General features: G+C 49.2%; 1 protein-coding gene across 3 annotated transcripts in view; it reads right to left on the bottom strand.

The window, feature by feature from the left end:
- Nucleotides 1-23157, bottom strand: part of slc11a2 (solute carrier family 11 member 2) — a 32578-nt gene that overhangs the window by 5736 nt on the left and 3685 nt on the right. For all 3 annotated transcript variants that reach the window (XM_084395976.1, XM_084395977.1, XM_084395978.1), the window contains exons 3-16: nucleotides 22920-22978; nucleotides 17314-17426; nucleotides 13492-13611; nucleotides 12972-13091; nucleotides 12068-12174; nucleotides 7857-7927; nucleotides 7706-7773; nucleotides 7464-7619; nucleotides 6555-6713; nucleotides 6375-6461; nucleotides 4994-5113; nucleotides 4753-4902; nucleotides 2659-2732; nucleotides 1397-1550 (exon numbers count right to left, since the gene is read on the bottom strand). In XM_084395976.1, coding sequence (XP_084252102.1) covers nucleotides 1397-1550; nucleotides 2659-2732; nucleotides 4753-4902; nucleotides 4994-5113; nucleotides 6375-6461; nucleotides 6555-6713; nucleotides 7464-7619; nucleotides 7706-7773; nucleotides 7857-7927; nucleotides 12068-12174; nucleotides 12972-13091; nucleotides 13492-13611; nucleotides 17314-17426; nucleotides 22920-22953 — 1533 coding nt within the window. In that variant the 5' untranslated portion in view covers nucleotides 22954-22978. The remainder of the gene's footprint in view (nucleotides 1-1396; nucleotides 1551-2658; nucleotides 2733-4752; nucleotides 4903-4993; nucleotides 5114-6374; nucleotides 6462-6554; nucleotides 6714-7463; nucleotides 7620-7705; nucleotides 7774-7856; nucleotides 7928-12067; nucleotides 12175-12971; nucleotides 13092-13491; nucleotides 13612-17313; nucleotides 17427-22919; nucleotides 22979-23157) is intronic.

Below are 23157 nucleotides of genomic sequence, written 5' to 3'. Positions count from 1 at the left end.
GCGCCCTCTGCTGTTAAACACTAGCCCAGAGCGCCGTCCGCTGTTAAACACTAGCCTAGAGCACCCTCTGCTGTTAAACACTAGCCCAGAGCGCCGTCTGCTGTTAAACACTAGCCTAGAGCACCCTCTGCTGTTAAACACTAGCCCAGAGCGCCCTCCGCTGTTAAACACTAGCCCAGAGCGCCGTCCGCTGTTAAACACTAGCCCAGAGCGCCGTCCGCTGTTAAACACTAGCCCAGAGCGCCCTCCGCTGTTAAACACTAGCCCAGAGCGCCCTCCGCTGTTAAACACTAGCCCAGAGCGCCCTCCGCTGTTAAACACTAGCCCAGAGCGCCGTCCGCTGTTAAACACTAGCCCAGAGCGCCGTCCGCTGTTAAACACTAGCCCAGAGCGCCGTCTGCTGTTAAACACTAGCCCAGAGCGCCGTCTGCTGTTAAACACTAGCCTAGAGCGCCCAGAGCGCCGTCTGCTGTTAAACACTAGCCCAGAGCGCCCTCCGCTGTTAAACACTAGCCCAGAGCGCCGTCTGCTGTTAAACACTAGCCTAGAGCACCCTCTGCTGTTAAACACTAGCCCAGAGCGCCGTCTGCTGTTAAACACTAGCCCAGAGCGCCGTCTGCTGTTAAACACTAGCCCAGAGCGCCGTCTGCTGTTAAACACTAGCCCAGAGCGCCGTCTGCTGTTAAACACTAGCCCAGAGCGCCGTCTGCTGTTAAACACTAGCCCAGAGCGCCGTCTGCTGTTAAACACTAGCCTAGAGCGCCCAGAGCGCCGTCCGCTGTTAAACACTAGCCCAGAGCGCCCTCTGCTGTTAAACACTAGCCCAGAGCGCCGTCTGCTGTTAAACACTAGCCTAGAGCACCCTCTGCTGTTAAACACTAGCCCAGAGCGCCGTCTGCTGTTAAACACTAGCCCAGAGCGCCGTCTGCTGTTAAACACTAGCCCAGAGCGCCGTCTGCTGTTAAACACTAGCCCAGAGCGCCCTCTGCTGTTAAACACTAGCCCAGAGCGCCGTCTGCTGTTAAACACTAGCCCAGAGCGCCGTCTGCTGTTAAACACTAGCCCAGAGCGCCGTCTGCTGTTAAACACTAGCCCAGAGCGCCGTCTGCTGTTAAACACTAAGCTCAGAATCGAATTGGAATCGATCCACGAATCGCGATGCATCGATATATTATCCCAGCCCTATTTAATACAGACTCTCACTGGCAGCTGATCACGCGTGTTATAAAGAGAAACCTCGCAGCTCCAGATGTTCTTACTCTGTCACTGGATATGATGGAATATTGATGTCTAAAACTTCATCTGACGAACTGCTGACCTGCAGGATCTGCACAACTGAGCCATTCAAATGAAGGATGCACTGAGTCTAGAGTTCAGACACTGCGCATGATCTCACCAGATAGATGACGAAGCTCAGATATGCGATGGAGAGGAGGGCAGAGAAGACGTAGAGGATGGTGCTGTTGAGAGCCGTCACGTACACCACCACGAAGTACATGTTGATGGCACACACCAACAGGATGAGCACACCACCGCTGATCTTCCACACGCTGCAAACACAGAACAATCCTCAGTCCACTGGACAACACGACAGGACTGGAACTGTTGATCAGATCTACTGAAACAGCTGACTGATTTGATGAAGTTTACCTCACTGATCGTTATTTTCCTACTGTGAAGCTGCTTTGTATAAAGTGCGGTTCATAGTTTTCAAGTAACGTCACACCCTTATATTGGAGGGCAAAGCAAGGCTTTCCTCCATCGGTCGATACACGCTTTTCATGCTAGTGTAAATTGGCGGAGGGAAGCAAAACACAAAAGCGAGTAATAAAAAAAATGCACTCACTATTTCAGGGTTCCCACACCTTGGTTAACTTCAAATTCAAGGACCTTTCAAGTACTTTCCAGGTCCAATACCCTCAAATTCAAGGACTTAACGTAGGGACACATTTCAAGTGAGAGCAAGGTCACATCGTGTTACCTTGTAAGATACATTGTTATAGTTTTTACGTGTCAAACACAACTATGCAAAAAAGCTTTTTTTTTGCATTTATTTTTGGCCATATGACAGAGATCTGATATTGAAAACTGAAGAATATTTGGTACATCCTTTACTGTATTCTAAAATGATCAGATATTAACAGATGTGAACGCCATGGCAACGTACAACACAGGGTTAGCAAGCAAGTTAGTAAAGTAAGTTACAAAGCAAGCTAGTATGCATAGACCACGTAGTGTTGGCGAAATAACTCATTAGCGCACCAGAGGGAATAATATGGATTTTTTTCCAGAAAACGTCTTGCACGAAATAAATTCAACACTTCAAGGACCTGTATCTATGTATGCTTATTTTCAAAAACTTCCAGGGCCTTGAATTTTTTTGTTTCAGATTTACAAACATCCAAGGATTTCAAGGACCTGTGGGAACCCCGCTATTTTAACATTTACAGCGCGTGCTCAAGTGTGTGCGTTGACATAATCGTAATGGAATTGAATTGTGAGACCAGTGACAATTCACACCCCTTACAGGGATATTAAAAGACCAAATACAGTATACAGATTACTGAAGAAGCATATACAGGCGAACAGATGAACCCAGAATATAAACACAGCCCATTGTTTCTCGAGTTTGCAGTCAAGTACAGTATAGATACTCACAGTCCGTTAGCGAAATCGTTCATTAGTGACGTCAGACTGGTGAAGGTCAGGATGGGGATCAGAGCAAACGGCAGCTGTTGGAAACAGAGCAGAAGATCAGAAGAGCTGCACGGGTAAGGAGTGTCTGTCTACGGCGTCAGGAGTGTCTACGGCGTCAGAAGTGTCTACAGAATCAGGAGTGTCTACAACATCAGGAGTGTCTACGGAATCAGGAGTGTCTATGGAATCAGGAGTGTCTACGGCATCAGGAGTGTCTACAACATCAGGAGTGTCTACAACATCAGGAGTGTCTACAGGAGTGCCTACAGGAGTGTCTACAGGAGTGCCTACAGGAGCGTCTACAACATCAGGAGTGTCTACAACATCAGGAGTGTCTACAGGAGTGTCTACAGGAGTGTCTACAACGTCAGGAGTGTCTACAACGTCAGGAGTGTCTACAACGTCAGGAGTGTCTACGGCGTCAGGAGTGTCTACGGCGTCAGGAGTGTCTACGGCTTCAGGAGTGTCTACAGAATCAGGAGTGTCTACAGAATCAGGAGTGTCTACGGCGTCAGGAGTGTCTACAGAATCAGGAGTGTCTACAACGTCAGGAGTGTCTACAACGTCAGGAGTGTCTACAGAATCAGGAGTGTCTACAGAATCAGGAGTGTCTACAGAATCAGGAGTGTCTACAGAATCAGGAGTGTCTACAGAATCAGGAGTGTCTAAAGAATCAAGAGTGTCTACAGAATCAGGAATCAAGAGTGTCTACAGAATCAGGAGTGTCTAAAGAATCAAGAGTGTCTACAGAATCAGGAGTGTCTAAAGAATCAGGAGTGTCTACAACGTCAGGAGTGTCTACAACGTCAGGAGTGTCTACAACGTCAGGAGTGTCTACAACGTCAGGAGTGTCTACAACGTCAGGAGTGTCTACAACGTCAGGAGTGTCTACAACGTCAGGAGTGTCTACAACGTCAGGAGTGTCTACAACGTCAGGAGTGTCTACGGCTTCAGGAGTGTCTACAGAATCAGGAGTGTCTACAGAATCAGGAGTGTCTACAACGTCAGGAGTGTCTACAGAATCAGGAGTGTCTACAGAATCAGGAGTGTCTACAGAATCAGGAGTGTCTACGGTGTCAGGAGTGTCTACAGAATCAGGAGTGTCTAAAGAATCAGGAGTGTCTACAACATCAGGAGTGTCTACAACATCAGGAGTGTCTACAGGAGTGTCTACAGGAGTGTCTACAACGTCAGGAGTGTCTACAACGTCAGGAGTGTCTACAACGTCAGGAGTGTCTACGGCGTCAGGAGTGTCTACGGCTTCAGGAGTGTCTACAGAATCAGGAGTGTCTACAGAATCAGGAGTGTCTACAACGTCAGGAGTGTCTACGGCGTCAGGAGTGTCTACAGAATCAGGAGTGTCTACGGTGTCAGGAGTGTCTACAACGTCAGGAGTGTCTACAGAATCAGGAGTGTCTACAGAATCAGGAGTGTCTACAGAATCAGGAGTGTCTAAAGAATCAAGAGTGTCTACAGAATCAGGAGTGTCTAAAGAATCAGGAGTGTCTACAGAATCAGGAGTGTCTACAGAATCAAGAGTGTCTACAGAATCAGGAGCGTCTACAGAATCAGGAGCGTCTACAGAATCAGGAGTGTCTACAGAATCAGGAGTGTCTACAGAATCAGGAGTGTCTACAGAATCAGGAGTGTCTAAAGAATCAAGAGTGTCTACAGAATCAAGAGTGTCTACAGAATCAGGAGTGTCTAAAGAATCAGGAGTGTCTACAGAATCAAGAGTGTCTACAGAATCAGGAGTGTCTAAAGAATCAAGAGTGTCTACAGAATCAAGAGTGTCTAAAGAATCAGGAGTGTCTAAAGAATCAGGAGTGTCTACAGAATCAGGAGAGTCTACGGTGTCAGGAGAGTCTACGGCGTCAGGAGTGTCTACAGAATCAGGAGTGTCTACAGAATCAGGAGTGTCTACAGAATCAGGAGTGTCTACAGAATCAGGAGTGTCTACAGAATCAGGAGCATCTACGGCGTCAGGAGCGTCTACGGCATCAGGAGTGTCTACGGCGTCAGGAGTGTCTATGGCGTCATGCGTCACACGTGTACCTGCATGCTCTGCAACACGTTGAGGAAGTCGTTCATGCCTGTGAGATGCCGCACATCCTGAAAGACGGCCACCAGGAGAGTGGGGAATATGGCGATGGAGCGCGTCAGCAATACCCGAGCGAAGCGAGACCAGCGCAGGTTCAGGAAACCCTGCGAGTAAAAACAGCTCGTACAGATGCACATTCCCAAATGCAATGCCATTAGATGAACAAATAAAGAGTACATCTGTAGATGAACATACCTCCATCACAAACTGACCAGAGTAGGTTCCCGTCATAGTTGAACTCTGTCCAGCCGCAAGGATCCCAATCGCCCAAATATAGAGCGCAGCGGGGCCAAAAAAACAGCCCAAAACCACACCCTTCAATCACAGGAAGACAAAAGAAACCGTTCATTCATTCATAAGCACACAAACCTCACATGAACCACGTCAGTATTGGACTGAATATAAAATTGCAGTGACTATTTTAATTAAAGTGGAACACACTACAGGCAAAACTATTTTTTTCATGCACGGATTCATTTTGGGCTGTTTCTGTTTCAGACTATTGGAAGGAAACCTTCAAGACACATTTAAGTGAAATCTACAGACGCAAATATATGAAGTGCAATAAAATAAACAATCTTTAAAGGAGGTGAGTTTGAGTAAGAAATCTCCACTTCAGCAGCTTTACACACACACCAAAACTTTTATTCATATCTATATTCTGAAGGTTTGTTCAGAAATCATTCACCTGATTTTATGCAACATTGTACTCCTAAACAGTGTGAGTAAATGTATTTGGTGAAAAAATTTTTTAACATCTGTTTGTTTTCAGTCTGTTGACAGTATTTTCTGATTGTTATCCAAAGTGTCCTCTGTAAAAACCTTTAACTATAATCAACAAAATCAAACAAGAATTATGAACCTGCTTTATCCAATGATCAGATTTCTGTTCAGGGAATGTATGCAAATTAGTGCATATTTCATAAAACTTATACCATAATGTCTGTAATTCTTAATGTAAATCAATCAAATGTGGAAAGTATGGTGATATATATTAGTTTAATTGTTTTCTAATAAGCTCAAGTTATTGAACGAACTTTTGACCCACAGGTGGCACCATCACCAAACTCCTCAGCTCATATCAAGTTATGAATATGCTGATCCTCAGGGTCTGTTCACCGTCTGATGCAGCACACGAGAAGGGCAAGGTTATCAGATTGTGTGGTTGTGCTTGCTTTATTTGTGATAACGTAATGAAACATGACAAATTGTGCATCATTTTTGGCCACATGCAAAAACAAGAGAGAACCAACCAAATATTAATAACTGAATATGTTGTTGTCAATGTGTGCTTTTTCCCATCTGGTTTTTTTCTCGTAAAATAGTAAAATAAAACTTCTAGCTGTAGTTTGCCCTTTTTGCTAAAAATTTTGTCAGATAAATACTGTAACCAAGATTAGTGTTTTGTTTTTCCCTCATATTGAACATGTTTAATAAATATTAAATATTTTCCTCATATTTTGATGGTATTTATCAAACTTGTAGGGTCATTAAAAAATAATCTCTCCTCCAGATATAACTTTTGGACACGACTATATTCATTGTGAAATTATTCCAACGATTGTTCCTGTCATACCCCTTTGTAGATGTCGACTTCCAGTGTCTCGTTGTTGGCTGGGAAGAGATCGCTGTGAGGACTTCCAGACGCATTACACTGCTGGCCCTGAAGGGAACATGTCAACCAAGAGCTCAGATGAACCGCACTCAAACATACCGATATAAGAGTCTTTAACAGGAGGCAGATATAAGTCCTCACCACTTCCATGTTTGTCTTGCCATAAAAGGCCTCAGCAAAGACGGCCACCACAAAAACATTGATGAGGAAGGAGACGAAGAGGGCGATGGTGGACTCGATGAAGTAGTATTTGTTGGCCTCCTTCACCTCCTTTTTGTTGCCTCGATTGATGTCTCGTGACTGAAGCAAAGATAAACACCAATGAGCCAAATATGTCAGATTAAACATCAGATGGATTCAGCGCAGGTGTAAAACCAATGACTGTAATAATAAACTTTCTGCTTTTCTGCTATAAAGCGTCTCTCAGTGTTCATGTTTTTACTCGTGTCTGACCTCGACGGGCTGAACAGAAGAAATGAACCGGAGAAGATTTACACCTCAAGGGAGGCGGAGCCTCAGAGACACACCCACCTATTACATCATCACCACTGACCAATGGGAGTGTGAAGGTGTTTACCAGCTAGAGCGAACTTTTCCGGAAATTTCACTTTGGCAAGCTGTTTCAAACTCTCGAAACGAACTCCAAATTAACTTCATTTTGGCCTGATTTTGTTACAAATGATGTCACAGCAGTTCTTCACTTTCGCTTGAAGTATATTGGTGCCTTTAATGTCAAATTTATGCAGAAATACAGAAAATGCTGTTTGAAAACTCTGAGATGGAGTTTAGCTTGTCAGACCACAGGACATCTGTTAACTCTGCACTGATTCTTGTCTTTCTGTCTGCTAACAGCACAACGTTTTATAAATTATGCCTTCAAACCAATATATGTGAGCTGATCAGGTCTGGTGCTGTTAGGTTTGTGGTTGGGTCTAACTCTAACTCTAACTCTAACTCTAACTCTAACTCTAACTCTAACTCTAACTCTAACTCTAACTCTAACTCTAACTCTAACTCTAACTCTGATCAGGTCTGGTGCAGTTCACTGACCTTAACGAGAGCAGAATGCAGATAGATGTTGTGAGGCATTATTACGGCTCCAACGATCCCGACGGCCTGCTCGAGCTGCACGGGTCCACAGCCGCTGCAATACGGCACAAACATGCCCTTCAGAACCTCCGCCTGGTTCGGAGCCACACGCACATACTGCAAAGACACACACACACACTCAAACACTACAGAGACGTGTCTACCTCACAGAGCCAGTCTATAGAGAACAAGCTTTACTGAACCTCGTAGCCAAAGCTGATAGCCATGATGGTGATGAGGAACCCAAAGAAAGCCTCCAGCTTCCTCAGACCTGACCAAAACAAACCAGATATGCAAATCAGATCGAGATACGAGTCGCTCTCTTCACTCTCACTCTCTTCAGTGCTGACCTACCGTACTTGTCCAGAAACAGGAACACAAACGTGTCGATGATGGTGATCAGCACTCCAGCCCACAGAGGAATCCTGCAGAAGAACAAACACAAGCTTCCTCAAGATCAACTCTAATAAACTCAAACAGCAAACATTAAAAGCCTCTAACAAAAAATGTAATTCAGTTAAGAGCTCATTATTTATCAGATTTACAACTTCAATTGTTTTCAGAGGAAAAACTGGGTTTGTTGAAAAATATATCAAAATGTCTACATTGATGATGCAACCCAACTGTTTCTCTCTTTACGATAGTGATAGACATGAAATTAAGTTGTTGCTGAACAATAATATCAGCTATATATATATATATATATATATATATATAATATAATATGATATGATATGATATGATATGCCATTATATCTAGAAAACACTGTGCTTCCACTTAGAAACAGTAACAGATCTCATCTCTGCATGTGGAAGATTAACATGAGCTTTAAATTAATGTTTCGTTCCACTGAACTGATGCCACAAATGTTTGAGTAATTGTTCGCCGCAGCCCTACAGACTGACCTCCTACACACTGACCTCCTACAGATTGACCTCCTACAGACCGATCTCCTACACACTGACCATGTACAGACCGATCTCCTACAGACTGATCTCCTACACACTGACCTCCTACAGACCGACCTCCTACAGACCGACCTCCTACAGACCGACCTCCTACACACTGACCTCCAACAGACCGATCTCTTACACACTGACCTCTTACACACTGATCTCCTACGGACTGACCTCCTACACACTGACCACGTACAAACTGACCTCCTACAGACCGATCTCCTACAGACTGACCTCCTACACACTGACCTCCAACAGACCGATCTCTTACACACTGACCGCTTACACACTGATCTCCTACGGACTGACCTCCTACACACTGACCACGTACAAACTGACCTCCTACAGACCGATCTCCTACAGACCGACCTCCTACACACTGACCTCCAACAGACCGATCTCTTACACACTGACCTCTTACACACTGATCTCCTACGGACTGAACTCCTACACACTGACCACGTACAAACTGACCTCCTACAGACCGATCTCCTACAGACTGACCTCCTACACACTGACCTCCTACACACTGACCTCCTACAGACCGATCTCCTACAGACTGACCTCCTACACTGACCTCCTACAGACCGATCTCCAACAGACTGACCTCCTACACACTGATCTCCTACACACTGACCTCCTACAGACCGATCTCCTACACACTCACCTCCTACAGACCGACCTCCTACACACCGATCTCCTACAGACTGACCTCCTACACACTGACCTCCTACAGACCGATCTCCTACAGACTGACCTCCTACACACTGATCTCCTACACACTGACCTCCTACAGACCGATCTCCTACACACTGACCTCCTACAGACCGATCTCCTACAGACCGATCTCCTACACACTGACCTCCTACAGACCGATCTCCTACAGACTGACCTCCTACACACTGACCTCCTACACACTGACCTCCTACAGACCGATCTCCTACAGACTGACCTCCTACACACTGACCTCCTACAGACCGATCTCCTACAGACTGACCTCCTACACACTGATCTCCTACACACTGACCTCCTACAGACCGATCTCCTACACACTCACCTCCTACACACTCACCTCCTACAGACCGATCTCCTACACACTCACCTCCTACAGACCGATCTCCTACACACTGACCTCCTACAGACCGATCTCCTACACACTCACCTCCTACAGACCGATCTCCTACAGACCGATCTCCTACACACTGACCTCCAACAGACCGATCTCCTACACACTCACCTCCTACAGACCGATCTCCTACACACTGACCTCCTACAGACCGATCTCCTACACACTCACCTCCTACAGACCGATCTCCTACACACTGACCTCCTACAGACCGATCTCCTACACTCACCTCCTACAGACCGATCTCCTACACACTGACCTCCTACAGACCGATCTCCTACACACTCACCTCCTACAGACCGATCTCCTACACACTGACCTCCAACAGACCGATCTCCTACACACTCACCTCCTACAGACCGATCTCCTACACACTGACCTCCTACAGACCGATCTCCTACACACTCACCTCCTACAGACCGATCTCCTACAGACCGATCTCCTACACTCACCTCCTACAGACCGATCTCCTACACACTGACCTCCTACAGACCGATCTCCTACACACTCACCTCCTACAGACCGATCTCCTACACACTGACCTCCAACAGACCGATCTCCTACACACTCACCTCCTACAGACCGATCTCCTACACACTGACCTCCTACAGACCGATCTCCTACACACTCACCTCCTACAGACCGATCTCCTACAGACCGATCTCCTACACACTGACCTCCAACAGACCGATCTCCTACACACTCACCTCCTACAGACCGATCTCCTACACACTCACCTCCTACAGACCGATCTCCTACAGACCGATCTCCTACACACTGACCTCCTACAGACCGATCTCCTACACACTCACCTCCTACAGACCGATCTCCTACACACTGACCTCCAACAGACCGATCTCCTACACACTCACCTCCTACAGACCGATCTCCTACAGACCGATCTCCTACACACTGACCTCCTACAGACCGACCTCCTACAGACCGACCTCCTACAGACCGACCTCCTACAGACCGACCTCCTACAGACCGACCTCCTACAGACCGACCTCCTACAGACCGACCTCTTACACACTGACCTCCTACACACTGACCTCCTACAGACCGATCTCCTACACACTGACCTCCTACACACTGACCTCCTACAGACCGACCTCCTACACACTGACCTCCTACAGACCGATCTCCTACACACTGACCTCCTACACACTGACCTCCTACACACTGACCTCCTACAGACCGATCTCCTTCACACTGACCTCCTACACACTGACCTTCTACACACTCACCTCCTACAGACCGATCTCCTACACACTGACCTCCTACACACTGACCTCCTACAGACCGATCTCCTACACACTGACCTCCTACACACTGACCTCCTACACACTGACCTCTTACACACTGACCTCCTACACACTGACCTCCTACACACTGACCTCCTACTCCTACACACTGACCTCCTACACACTGACCTCCTACACACTGACCTCCTACACACTGACCTCCTACACACTGACCTCCTACACACTGACCTCCTACAGACCGATCTCCTACACACTGACCTCCTACACACTGACCTCCTACAGACCGATCTCCTACAGACTGACCTCCTACAGACTGACCTCCTACGGACCGACCTCCTACACACTGACCTCCTACACACTGATCTCCTACACACTGACCTCCTACGGACCGATCTCCTACACACTGACCTCCTACAGACCGACCTCCTACAGACCGACCTCCTACACACTGACCTCCTACAGATCTCCTACACACTCACCTCCTACAGACCGACCTCCTACAGACCGACCTCAGACCGATCTCCTACACACTGACCTCCTACAGACCGATCTCCTACAGACCGACCTCCTACACACCGACCTCCTACACACCGACCTCCTACACACCGACCTCCTACACACCGACCTCCTACGGACCGACCTCCTACACACTGACCTCCTACGGACCGATCTCCTACACACTGACCTCCTACAGACCGACCTCAGACCGATCTCCTACAGACCGACCTCCTACACACTGACCTCCTACACACCGACCTCCTACACACCGACCTCCTACACACCGACCTCCTACACACCGACCTCCTACACACTGACCTCCTACGGACCGATCTCCTACACACTGACCTCCTACAGACCGACCTCCTACAGACCGACCTCCTACAGACTCACCTCCTACACACTGACTTCCTACAGACCGACCTCAGACCGATCTCCTACACACTAACCTCCTACAGACCGACCTCAGACCGATCTCCTACACACTGACTTCCTACAGACCGACCTCAGACCGATCTCCTACACACTGACCTCCTACAGACCGACCTCAGACCGATCTCCTACACACTGACCTCCTACAGACCGACCTCCTACACACTCACCTTTTACAGACCGACCTCAGACCGATCTCCTACACACTCACCTCCTACAGACTGACCTCCTACAGACTGAGCTCCAACACACACTTAGAAGAACAGTGTTTGTTCATGATGACGTACCTGCCGACCGACAGCAGATTGAAGGCGATGGCGCACCCGATGACCTCCTGCATGTCCGAGCCGATGATGGCCAACTCTACCATCAGCCACAGGATGATCCGAGGCACCTGCACAGCACAGGACACACTTCAGCACAGGAACAGGAAACACTTCAGCACAGGACAAACTTCAGCACAGGAACAGGAAACACTTCAGCACAGGAACAGGAAACACTTCAGCACAGGAACAGGACACACTTCAGCACAGGACACACTTCAGCACAGGACACACTTCAGCACAGGACACACTTCAGCACAGGACACACTTCAGCACAGGACACACTTCAGCACAGGACACACTTCAGCACAGGACACACTTCAGCACAGGACACACTTCAGCACAGGACACACTTCAGCACAGGACACACTTCAGCACAGGACACACTTCAGCACAGGACACACTTCAGCACAGGACACACTTCAGCACAGGACACACTTCAGCACAGGACACACTTCAGCACAGGACACACTTCAGCACAGGACACACTTCAGCACAGGACACACTTCAGCACAGGAAACAGGAAACACTTCATTTAAAAAAATAACCACAGCCTTTGCGTTTTCATAATCGCAATAATCCAAATCAGTTTAAGTGCAATTTTATGTTAATTGCGATTAATCGTGCAGCCCTAATGCACATCATTATAGTTTTAAACTCATGTTCATCTTGCATCAGAATCATTTCCTCTTGCAGCATCTCTTCTCTTCTCTGATGATGTGGGCGGGGCAACCTGTCACTCACATGAGATCCACCAATAGGAAACCACAACCATCCAATCAATTCCCCACAGACACAATCAAGCCCCGCCTACAACTTTCTCCAGGCTGTTGGTCTCGCTCAAGAACGTACCGCGGGATGAACGTACCGTGGGATAGTGGCGGTTGCAGACCTCTGCGAGATGCATCCCGGTGACGACCCCGAGCCGAGCGGCCAAACGCTGCAGCAGGAGCCCGATAATGGTGGAGCCCAGGAGCACCCAGAGCAGCTGCGGGACACACACACACACACACACAGGTTACACAGGTCACTCACACACACACACACACACACACACAGGTTACACAGGTCTCACACACACAGGTTACACAGGTCTCACACACACAGGTTACACAGGTCTCACACTCACACACAGCGAACACAGGTCAGGTCACACACACACAGGTTACACAGGTCACACACGCACACGCACACACGCACACACACACACACACACACACACACAGACAGACAGACACAGACAGACACACACACACGCGTCACACACACAGACACACACACGTCTCACACACAGACACACACGCGTCTCACACACAGACACACACGCGTCTCACACACAGACACACACGTGTCACGTAATAAACCAGTGAAGATGAACCCTTACTCACCTTAAACCCTGCTTTAGCCCCGGACTGCAGGTCCGACTCGATGTTCCCCGGGTCCAGATAGGCGATGCTCATCAGGAAACCCGGGCCAGTGAAAGCCCACAGTTTCCGAAAGCTGAACATCTAGAGAGAAGAAGAGCAGCGAGAGTCAACACAGCGATGCATCAGCTTTCACACTCTTCTCCATCTGGACTCAGAGCGTTCAGCTGTACACGTCATGTGACTGCAGGGAACGTGGGCATGACGACACTAGCTTCCAAACACTATTATTTTGGGATATTGCATGAAAAAACACTGGATGGAAACGGCAAGAATGAAAAAAAAATGTATGCACTTAATTGAGGCGGATCATTTTTTATCCAATAAGCAGACATGCACATAAACTACGATGGAGAGACATTTACTAAATAAATCCCTCAAACCCTCATGTGACTTTGCCTCAGCAGAGGCTGTGATTGGATAACTGGAGTAACCAGTGGACCAATGGCATCGCATCATCACTAATGGCCAGAGTCAAAGTGTGTGATCAGAATGATCCAGTTTGATTCTGGATCGAAGCGTCTCTCACACGAGTGTGTTCCCGAACACCAGCATCCGAACGCCAGAGAACAGGACAGCTTTTACTGTGTTTCGTCTGACGCTCTGAGACACACTCGTTTATGATGGAGGGAGAAACAGCCTGACTGAAGAAACTTACAGTTTATTACTCATATTTTGAGTCGATTTCACAGGAAGTGAAAATTTTGTTCTCTTGAGCACATGGGATGGAAACGATGCTTTATTCACGAATGTTATATGCATTATCCAGTTTAGTGCAGAAGTTGATTTTGCAGCTTTGGATGGAAACACAGCTAGCGAGAGTCTGACGGTCTGTATAAGCGTGCTCTGCTTTCACTTCTCCACAATCCTGATCCAGGTCAAAGGTCGGTGTAAAGCACATGCTGATCGTGTCGCATCCGTCTCGATCTCAAGAACACATGACGAGTGTACAGTTACGCTGTTTCACTACTTCCCTTCTGTCTTTATTTCTCCACTTGAGTCTGTTCCTCTTGTTTGAGCTTAAAGAAATCAAGATTCATGATGTTTTTAGACTTATTCATGAGGAAGAATGTAATAATTATAAACATCACAATCTGACAAAGCACTGTGTGTTCTTTCTCATGACCCTTTACACACTCGAGACTGATAACAACAGATCCCTCGCTCTCACGAACCTTCACTGCCATAGGCTGACAATATACTGACATTAAACAGTCTCAGCTTCAAATCCAGTCAGTTTCATCAGTAAATTCAGTCAGTAAATGTGTGTGTGTGTGTGTGTGTGTGTGTGTGTGTGTGTGTGTGTGTGTGTGTGTGTGTGTGTGTGTGACGGATGAACAGATCATCTCTTCCTCTTTACTACTAGTTACAGCAGCAAATAAACATCAATGAACATCAGAAGGAATGTTGAAAGATACAGAACAACTTCCTGAAATCAATCATGTCTCAATCCATCAATCAGTGTTTCAACCATCAATAAAACAGCTGGAGAACAATAACGTCACGTCACATTATCCTCAGAAAAGCCTTTCAGTGACTATAAACTCTAGAGAGGTGTTCTCATTAATATATGCGATTACATATTGGTTATTTTTACTTCACCTGTCCTTAAATATCTAATGTATATTTGAATAAATCCATCAAGAAGTAATTACATCCACCATTTAAAGTTTAATTGGAGTTATTAAATTAATTTACATTAAAGGGCACCTATTATGCCCCTTTTCACAAAATGTAAAATAAGTCTCTGTTTTAGCTCAAAATAGTTTTAGCTCAAAATACCCCACAGATAATTCTTCACAGCATGTTTAAATTGTCACTTTTTGGGGCTCAGAAAAACGTGCCGTTTTAGTGTGTATCCCTTTAAATGCAAATGAGCTGCTGCTGCCGGCACAGGGGGCGGAGCCTCACGAGCTCTCGCTCCGCCAGGACAATCTCATCTCACGGAATGATAATATCAAAACAGAAACTCTCAATAGCAGTGTTCATTTCGACCCGGAGTCGGACAATAATGCCTACAGAGTCAGAGAATATACGCTGTATGGAGATAGAACAGGTATAGTTAGTTTAATTACGGTTATAACACACATTTATGATCAAATGTCATGTAATAGTGAATTTTGCATAATAGGTGCCTTTTAAGTTAAATATGCCTTTTAATGTTTTAATGAGTGTCGATTATTATATCTAAAAAATAAATAGCAACTGAATTTGGCAGGATTTTTGTACTTTACAGCTTCAGTTCAGAGAGATTTTATTCATGAAGAAAAATTGACAGTAATGTGTTTGGCAGCAGTATCGAGTGCGCAGACTGACAGAGAACAGAGGAGACGGCGGATAATAACGCTGTCATCGAACTATTTGGAACGCATTTGTTTTAAATAAAATATTGTTAAACACACAAAACGAATAAAAGAAAGTTGGCATACTTTAAAAGAATTAAGGCCTTCTAGGGTCCATACGGTAAAAGCTATTGTCGAGACCCGACCCCTGACCCCAAGGGCAGTTCTGAGGGTGATCAGCTCGGCTTGGCTCTCGGGTCGGGTGTCGGGTTCGGTCGGGTCTTGGTTCGGGTCTCGGGATCAGTCAGGTCTCGGTTCGGGTCTCGGGTTCGGTCAGGTCTCGGGTCAGGTCTCGGTTCGGGTCTCGGGATCAGTCAGGTCTCGGTTCGGGTCTCGGGATCAGTCAGGTCTCGGTTCGGGTCTCGGGTTCGGTCAGGTCTCGGTTCAGGTCTCGGGTTCGGTCAGGTCTCGGTTCAGGTCTCGGGTTCGGTCAGGTCTCGGTTCAGGTCTCGGGTTCGGTCAGGTCTCGGTTCAGGTCTCGGGATCAGTCAGGTCTCGGTTCGGGTCTCGGGTTCGGGTCTCGAGTTCAGTCAGGTCTCGGTTCAGGTCTCGGGTTCGGTCAGGTCTCGGGTCAGGTCTCGGTTCGGGTCTCGGGATCAGTCAGGTCTCGGTTCGGGTCCTGGGATCAGTCAGGTCTCGCTTCGGGTGTCGGGTCGGGTATCGGGTTGGTTCTCGGTTTGGGTCTCGGGTTCGATCAGGTCTCGGTTCGGGTCTCGGGATCAGTCAGATCTCGGTTCGGGTCTCGGGATCAGTCAGGTCTCGGGTCAGGTCTCGGGTCAGGTCTCGGGTCAGGTCTCGGGTCAGGTCTCGGGTCAGGTCTCGGGTCAGGTCTCGGGTCAGGTCTCGGGTCAGGTCTCGGGTCAGGTCTCGGGTCAGGTCTCGGGTCAGGTCTCGGTTTGAGTCTCGGTTTGAGTCTCAGGATCAGCCAGGTCTCGGTTCGGGTCTCGGGTTCGGTCAGGTCTCGGGTCAGGTCTCGAGATCAGTCAGGTCTCGGTTCGGGTCCTGGGATCAGTCAGGTCTCGGGTCAGGTCTCGGTTCGGGTGGGTTCTCGGTTCGGGTATCGGTTCAGGTCTCAGTTCGGGTCTCAGGATCAGTCAGGTCTCGGTTCGGGTCTCGGGATCAGTCAGGTCTCGGTTCGGGTGTCGGGTCGGGTATCGGGTTGGTTCTTGGGTCAGGTATCGGTTTGTGTCTCGGTTTGGGTATCGGGTTCGATCAGGTCTCGGGTCGGGTGTCGGGTCGGGTCGGGTATCGGTTCGGGTCTCGGGTTCGATCAGGTCTCAGTTCGGTTCTCGGGTCGGGTATCAGTCCGGGTATCGATTCGGGTCTCGGGATCAGTCAGGTCTCGGTTCGGGTATCGGTTCTGCTCTCGGGTTCGATCAGGTCTCAGGTCGGGTATCAGTCCGGGTATCGATTCGGATCGGGTGTCATGTTGGATCTCCTCTACCTTCGCTCGGTCATCCTCCGGGATGGGGACCTTCTCCTCGAAATATGTGGAGACCGGCTGATCCTGCGGGAGAGGAGACACGGGACTGTAGAGGCCCGGCTCCTGCGGGCTCTCTGAAACAAACAAACACACACACAGAGAGGGACAAACGGGTCAGAACGACTGAACCTTGAGATGTGGCAGAAACTCTCACACTTCAGTCACATGACCCTCAACACATGAACTCAAATTAAGACTCAAACATCCTGCAGTTAAAGATCCTCTTGATTGTCCTCACGCATTTATGAGCCAGAGATATGATCAGATCTCCTGTAATATAATCTCTCATTTCCTTCCACTGACATCATCAAACCCCAAACTGCCCAGAAAGAAAATAACATTTTAGTGTTGGTGTTAACTCATGACAAGAGACGTACATTATGTAATCAGACAATAATGACAGCATCTACATTTATACATTATTATTCCAGTTCTTTTTAAAGTAATACAAGTCACTTAACCCTGTACACTGTAATATAACCCGTACTGTTCAGAGATCTTTACTACAGCAACCATCGCTCTAGGGCTCACGAGATGATAATATTCTAAAAGTATTTTTTAAAGAAAATGAAGGTGTATGTTTTATAGGCATTACCGCGTTAAATACTTGCAAAAAAGGCCTGGAAGAGATTGCAAACATAAAACCATTAATGTAATGTAATGAAATTAGTTACTTTTTTAAGGAGTCACCATTATTGAAACGCATTACTTTTAAAAGTACGCTTCCCAATGCTGTGTAGAGTGTGGAAACAGCAGAGCAAGCCGAGTCACTGAGTTCAGAAGAGGATATGACTCCATAAACCTGGACATCACGAGAGCAACATTCATCATAAACACGAGAAAACTACCCTGATGACTTCCTCTCAGTTACGACAGCCATTCATAAAACTCACTTACACACAGCAATAATACATCTACCAGTCACACACTCACAGACAACGTACGTCCATCAGATCATCAGAGAAACAGGCCAGAGTCAGTGATTTAAACCAGTTTAATCTTCTTTAATAAAGACATCTGATTAACTGGTCAACACTGGTTTCCCTGTGGTTTTGAATCATTGAGCTGCACTGAAACTCATTCGTGCGTGTGTGCTGACGGTCACGTGTGTCAGGAGACGTGTGTGCTGACGGTCACGTGTGTCAGGAGACGTGTGTGCTGACGGTCACGTGTGTCAGGAGACGTGTGTGCTGACGGTCACGTGTGTCAGGAGACGTGTGTGCTGACGGTCACGTGTGTCACGGTCACGTGTGTCAGGAGAAGTGTGTGCTGACGGTCACGTGTGTCAGGAGACGTGTGTGTGTGCTGACGGTCACGTGTGTCAGGAGACGTGTGTGCTGACGGTCACGTGTGTCAGGAGACGTGTGTGCTGACGGTCACGTGTGTCAGGAGACGTGTGTGCTGACGGTCACGTGTGTCAGGAGACGTGTGTGCTGACGGTCACGTGTGTCAGGAGACGTGTGTGCTGACGGTCACGTGTGTCACGGTCACGTGTGTCAGGAGAAGTGTGTGCTGATGGTCACGTGTGTCAGGAGACGTGTGTGCTGACGGTCACGTGTGTCAGGAGACGTGTGTGCTGACGGTCACGTGTGTCAGGAGACGTGTGTGCTGACGGTCACGTGTGTCACGGTCACGTGTGTCAGGAGAAGTGTGTGCTGACGGTCACGTGTGTCACGGTCACGTGTGTCAGGAGACGTGTGTGCTGACGGTCACGTGTGTCACGGTCACGTGTGTGCTGACGGTCACGTGTGTCAGGAGACGTGTGTGTGTGCTGACGGTCACGTGTGTAAGGAGACGTGTGTGCTGACGGTCACGTGTGTCAGGAGACGTGTGCGCTGACGGTCACGTGTGTCAGGAGACGTGTGTGTGTGCTGACGGTCACGTGTGTCAGGAGACGTGTGTGCTGACGGTCACGTGTGTCAGGAGACGTGTGTGCTGACGGTCACGTGTGTCACGGTCACGTGTGTCAGGAGAAGTGTGTGCTGACGGTCACGTGTGTCAGGAGACGTGTGTGTGTGCTGACGGTCACGTGTGTCAGGAGACGTGTGTGCTGACGGTCACGTGTGTCAGGAGACGTGTGTGCTGACGGTCACGTGTGTCACGGTCACGTGTGTCAGGAGAAGTGTGTGCTGATGGTCACGTGTGTCAGGAGACGTGTGTGCTGACGGTCACGTGTGTCAGGAGACGTGTGTGCTGACGGTCACGTGTGTCACGGTCACGTGTGTCAGGAGAAGTGTGTGCTGACGGTCACGTGTGTCACGGTCACGTGTGTCAGGAGACGTGTGTGCTGACGGTCACGTGTGTCACGGTCACGTGTGTCAGGAGACGTGTGTGCTGACGGTCACGTGTGTCAGGAGACGTGTGTGTGTGCTGACGGTCACGTGTGTAAGGAGACGTGTGTGCTGACGGTCACGTGTGTCAGGAGACGTGTGCGCTGACGGTCACGTGTGTCAGGAGACGTGTGTGTGTGCTGACGGTCACGTGTGTCAGGAGACGTGTGTGCTGACGGTCACGTGTGTCAGGAGACGTGTGTGCTGACGGTCACGTGTGTCAGGAGACGTGTGCGCTGACGGTCACGTGTGTCAGGAGACGTGTGTGCTGACGGTCACGTGTGTCAGGAGACGTGTGCGCTGACGGTCACGTGTGTCAGGAGACGTGTGCGCTGACGGTCACGTGTGTCAGGAGACGTGTGTGCTGACGGTCACGTGTGTCAGGAGACGTGTGCGCTGACGGTCACGTGTGTCAGGAGACGTGTGCGCTGACGGTCACGTGTGTCAGGAGACGTGTGTGCTGACGGTCACGTGTGTCAGGAGACGTGTGTGCTGACGGTCACGTGTGTCAGGAGACGTGTGTGCTGACGGTCACGTGTGTCACGGTCACGTGTGTCAGGAGAAGTGTGTGCTGACGGTCACGTGTGTCAGGAGAAGTGTGTGCTGACGGTCACGTGTGTCAGGAGACGTGTGTGCTGACGGTCACGTGTGTCAGGAGACGTGTGTGCTGACGGTCACGTGTGTCAGGAGACGTGTGTGTGTGCTGACGGTCACGTGTGTCAGGAGACGTGTGTGCTGACGGTCACGTGTGTCAGGAGACGTGTGTGCTGACGGTCACGTGTGTCAGGAGACGTGTGCGCTGACGGTCACGTGTGTCAGGAGACGTGTGCGCTGACGGTCACGTGTGTCAGGAGACGTGTGTGCTGACGGTCACGTGTGTCAGGAGACGTGTGTGCTGACGGTCACGTGTGTCAGGAGACGTGTGTGCTGACGGTCACGTGTGTCACGGTCACGTGTGTCAGGAGAAGTGTGTGCTGACGGTCACGTGTGTCAGGAGAAGTGTGTGCTGACGGTCACGTGTGTCAGGAGACGTGTGTGCTGACGGTCACGTGTGTCAGGAGACGTGTGTGCTGACGGTCACGTGTGTCAGGAGACGTGTGTGTGTGCTGACGGTCACGTGTGTCAGGAGACGTGTGTGCTGACGGTCACGTGTGTCAGGAGACGTGTGTGCTGACGGTCACGTGTGTCAGGAGACGTGTGTGCTGACGGTCACGTGTGTCAGGAGACGTGTGTGCTGACGGTCACGTGTGTCACGGTCACGTGTGTCAGGAGAAGTGTGTGCTGACGGTCACGTGTGTCAGGAGAAGTGTGTGCTGACGGTCACGTGTGTCAGGAGAAGTGTGTGCTGACGGTCACGTGTGTCAGGAGAAGTGTGTGCTGACGGTCACGTGTGTCAGGAGAAGTGTGTGCTGACGGTCACGTGTGTCAGGAGAAGTGTGTGCTGACGGTCACGTGTGTCAGGAGACGTGTGTGTGTGCTGACGGTCACGTGTGTCAGGAGACGTGTGTGTGTGCTGACGGTCACGTGTGTAAGGAGACGTGTGTGTGTGCTGACGGTCACGTGTGTCAGGAGACGTGTGTGTGTGCTGACGGTCACGTGTGTCAGGAGACGTGTGTGTGTGCTGACGGTCACGTGTGTAAGGAGACGTGTGTGTGTGCTGACGGTCACGTGTGTCAGGAGACGTGTGTGTGTGCTGACGGTCACGTGTGTCAGGAGACGTGTGCGCTGACGGTCACGTGTGTCAGGAGACGTGTGTGCTGACGGTCACGTGTGTCAGGAGACGTGTGTGCTGACGGTCACGTGTGTCACGGTCACGTGTGTCAGGAGAAGTGTGTGCTGACGGTCACGTGTGTCAGGAGAAGTGTGTGCTGACGGTCACGTGTGTCAGGAGACGTGTGTGCTGACGGTCACGTGTGTCAGGAGACGTGTGTGCTGACGGTCACGTGTGTCAGGAGACGTGTGTGTGTGCTGACGGTCACGTGTGTCAGGAGACGTGTGTGCTGACGGTCACGTGTGTCAGGAGACGTGTGTGCTGACGGTCACGTGTGTCAGGAGACGTGTGTGCTGACGGTCACGTGTGTCAGGAGACGTGTGTGCTGACGGTCACGTGTGTCACGGTCACGTGTGTCAGGAGAAGTGTGTGCTGACGGTCACGTGTGTCAGGAGAAGTGTGTGCTGACGGTCACGTGTGTCAGGAGAAGTGTGTGCTGACGGTCACGTGTGTCAGGAGAAGTGTGTGCTGACGGTCACGTGTGTCAGGAGAAGTGTGTGCTGACGGTCACGTGTGTCAGGAGAAGTGTGTGCTGACGGTCACGTGTGTCAGGAGAAGTGTGTGCTGACGGTCACGTGTGTCAGGAGAAGTGTGTGCTGACGGTCACGTGTGTCAGGAGACGTGTGTGTGTGCTGACGGTCACGTGTGTCAGGAGACGTGTGTGTGTGCTGACGGTCACGTGTGTAAGGAGACGTGTGTGTGTGCTGACGGTCACGTGTGTCAGGAGACGTGTGTGTGTGCTGACGGTCACGTGTGTCAGGAGACGTGTGTGTGTGCTGACGGTCACGTGTGTAAGGAGACGTGTGTGTGTGCTGACGGTCACGTGTGTCAGGAGACGTGTGTGTGTGCTGACGGTCACGTGTGTCAGGAGACGTGTGTGTGTGCTGACGGTCACGTGTGTCAGGAGACGTGTGTGTGTGCTGACGGTCACGTGTGTCAGGAGACATGTGTGTGTGCTGAAGGACACGTGTGTTAGGAGACATGTGTGTGTGCTGACGGTCACGCGTGTCAGGAGATGTGTGTGTGCTGACGGTCACGCGTGTCAGGAGATGTGTGTGTGTGCTGACGGTCAGGTGTGTCAGGAGATGTGTGTGTGTGCTGACGGTCAGGTGTGTCAGGAGATGTGTGTGTGCTGACGGTCAGGTGTGTCAGGAGATGTGTGTGTGTGCTGACGGTCAGGTGTGTCAGGAGATGTGTGTGTGTGCTGACGGTCAGGTGTGTCAGGAGATGTGTGTGTGTGCTGACGGTCAGGTGTGTCAGGAGATGTGTGTGTGTGCTGACGGTCAGGTGTGTCAGGAGATGTGTGTGTGTGCTGACGGTCAGGTGTGTCAGGAGATGTGTGTGTGTGCTGACGGTCAGGTGTGTCAGGAGATGTGTGTGTGTGCTGACGGTCAGGTGTGTCAGGAGATGTGTGTGTGTGCTGACGGTCAGGTGTGTCAGGAGACAGGATGTGATGTGTGTCTCACCTTCCAGCACGTCCCCGTCCCGTTCAGTCTTCATGAGCTCCAGGAGTGTGTGTGTCAGACTGAAGGACAGAAAATACACACGGGTCACACACAGACAACAGTTCTATTGCAGAAATAAACTGTATAATAATAATAATAATAATAATAATGAGGCGTGTTGCAAATGCTGTGGAGGAACAACAAACTGTGCCTCAGTTAAACTACAGATCCTGTTCAGCATTTTACTCCATTCAATTCT

Source organism: Rutilus rutilus, assembly GCF_951802725.1.
Source record: "Rutilus rutilus genome assembly, chromosome: 22".
NCBI classification, from domain to species: Eukaryota; Metazoa; Chordata; class Actinopteri; order Cypriniformes; family Leuciscidae; genus Rutilus; species Rutilus rutilus.
This window is presented reverse-complemented; position numbering and strand designations above follow the sequence as displayed.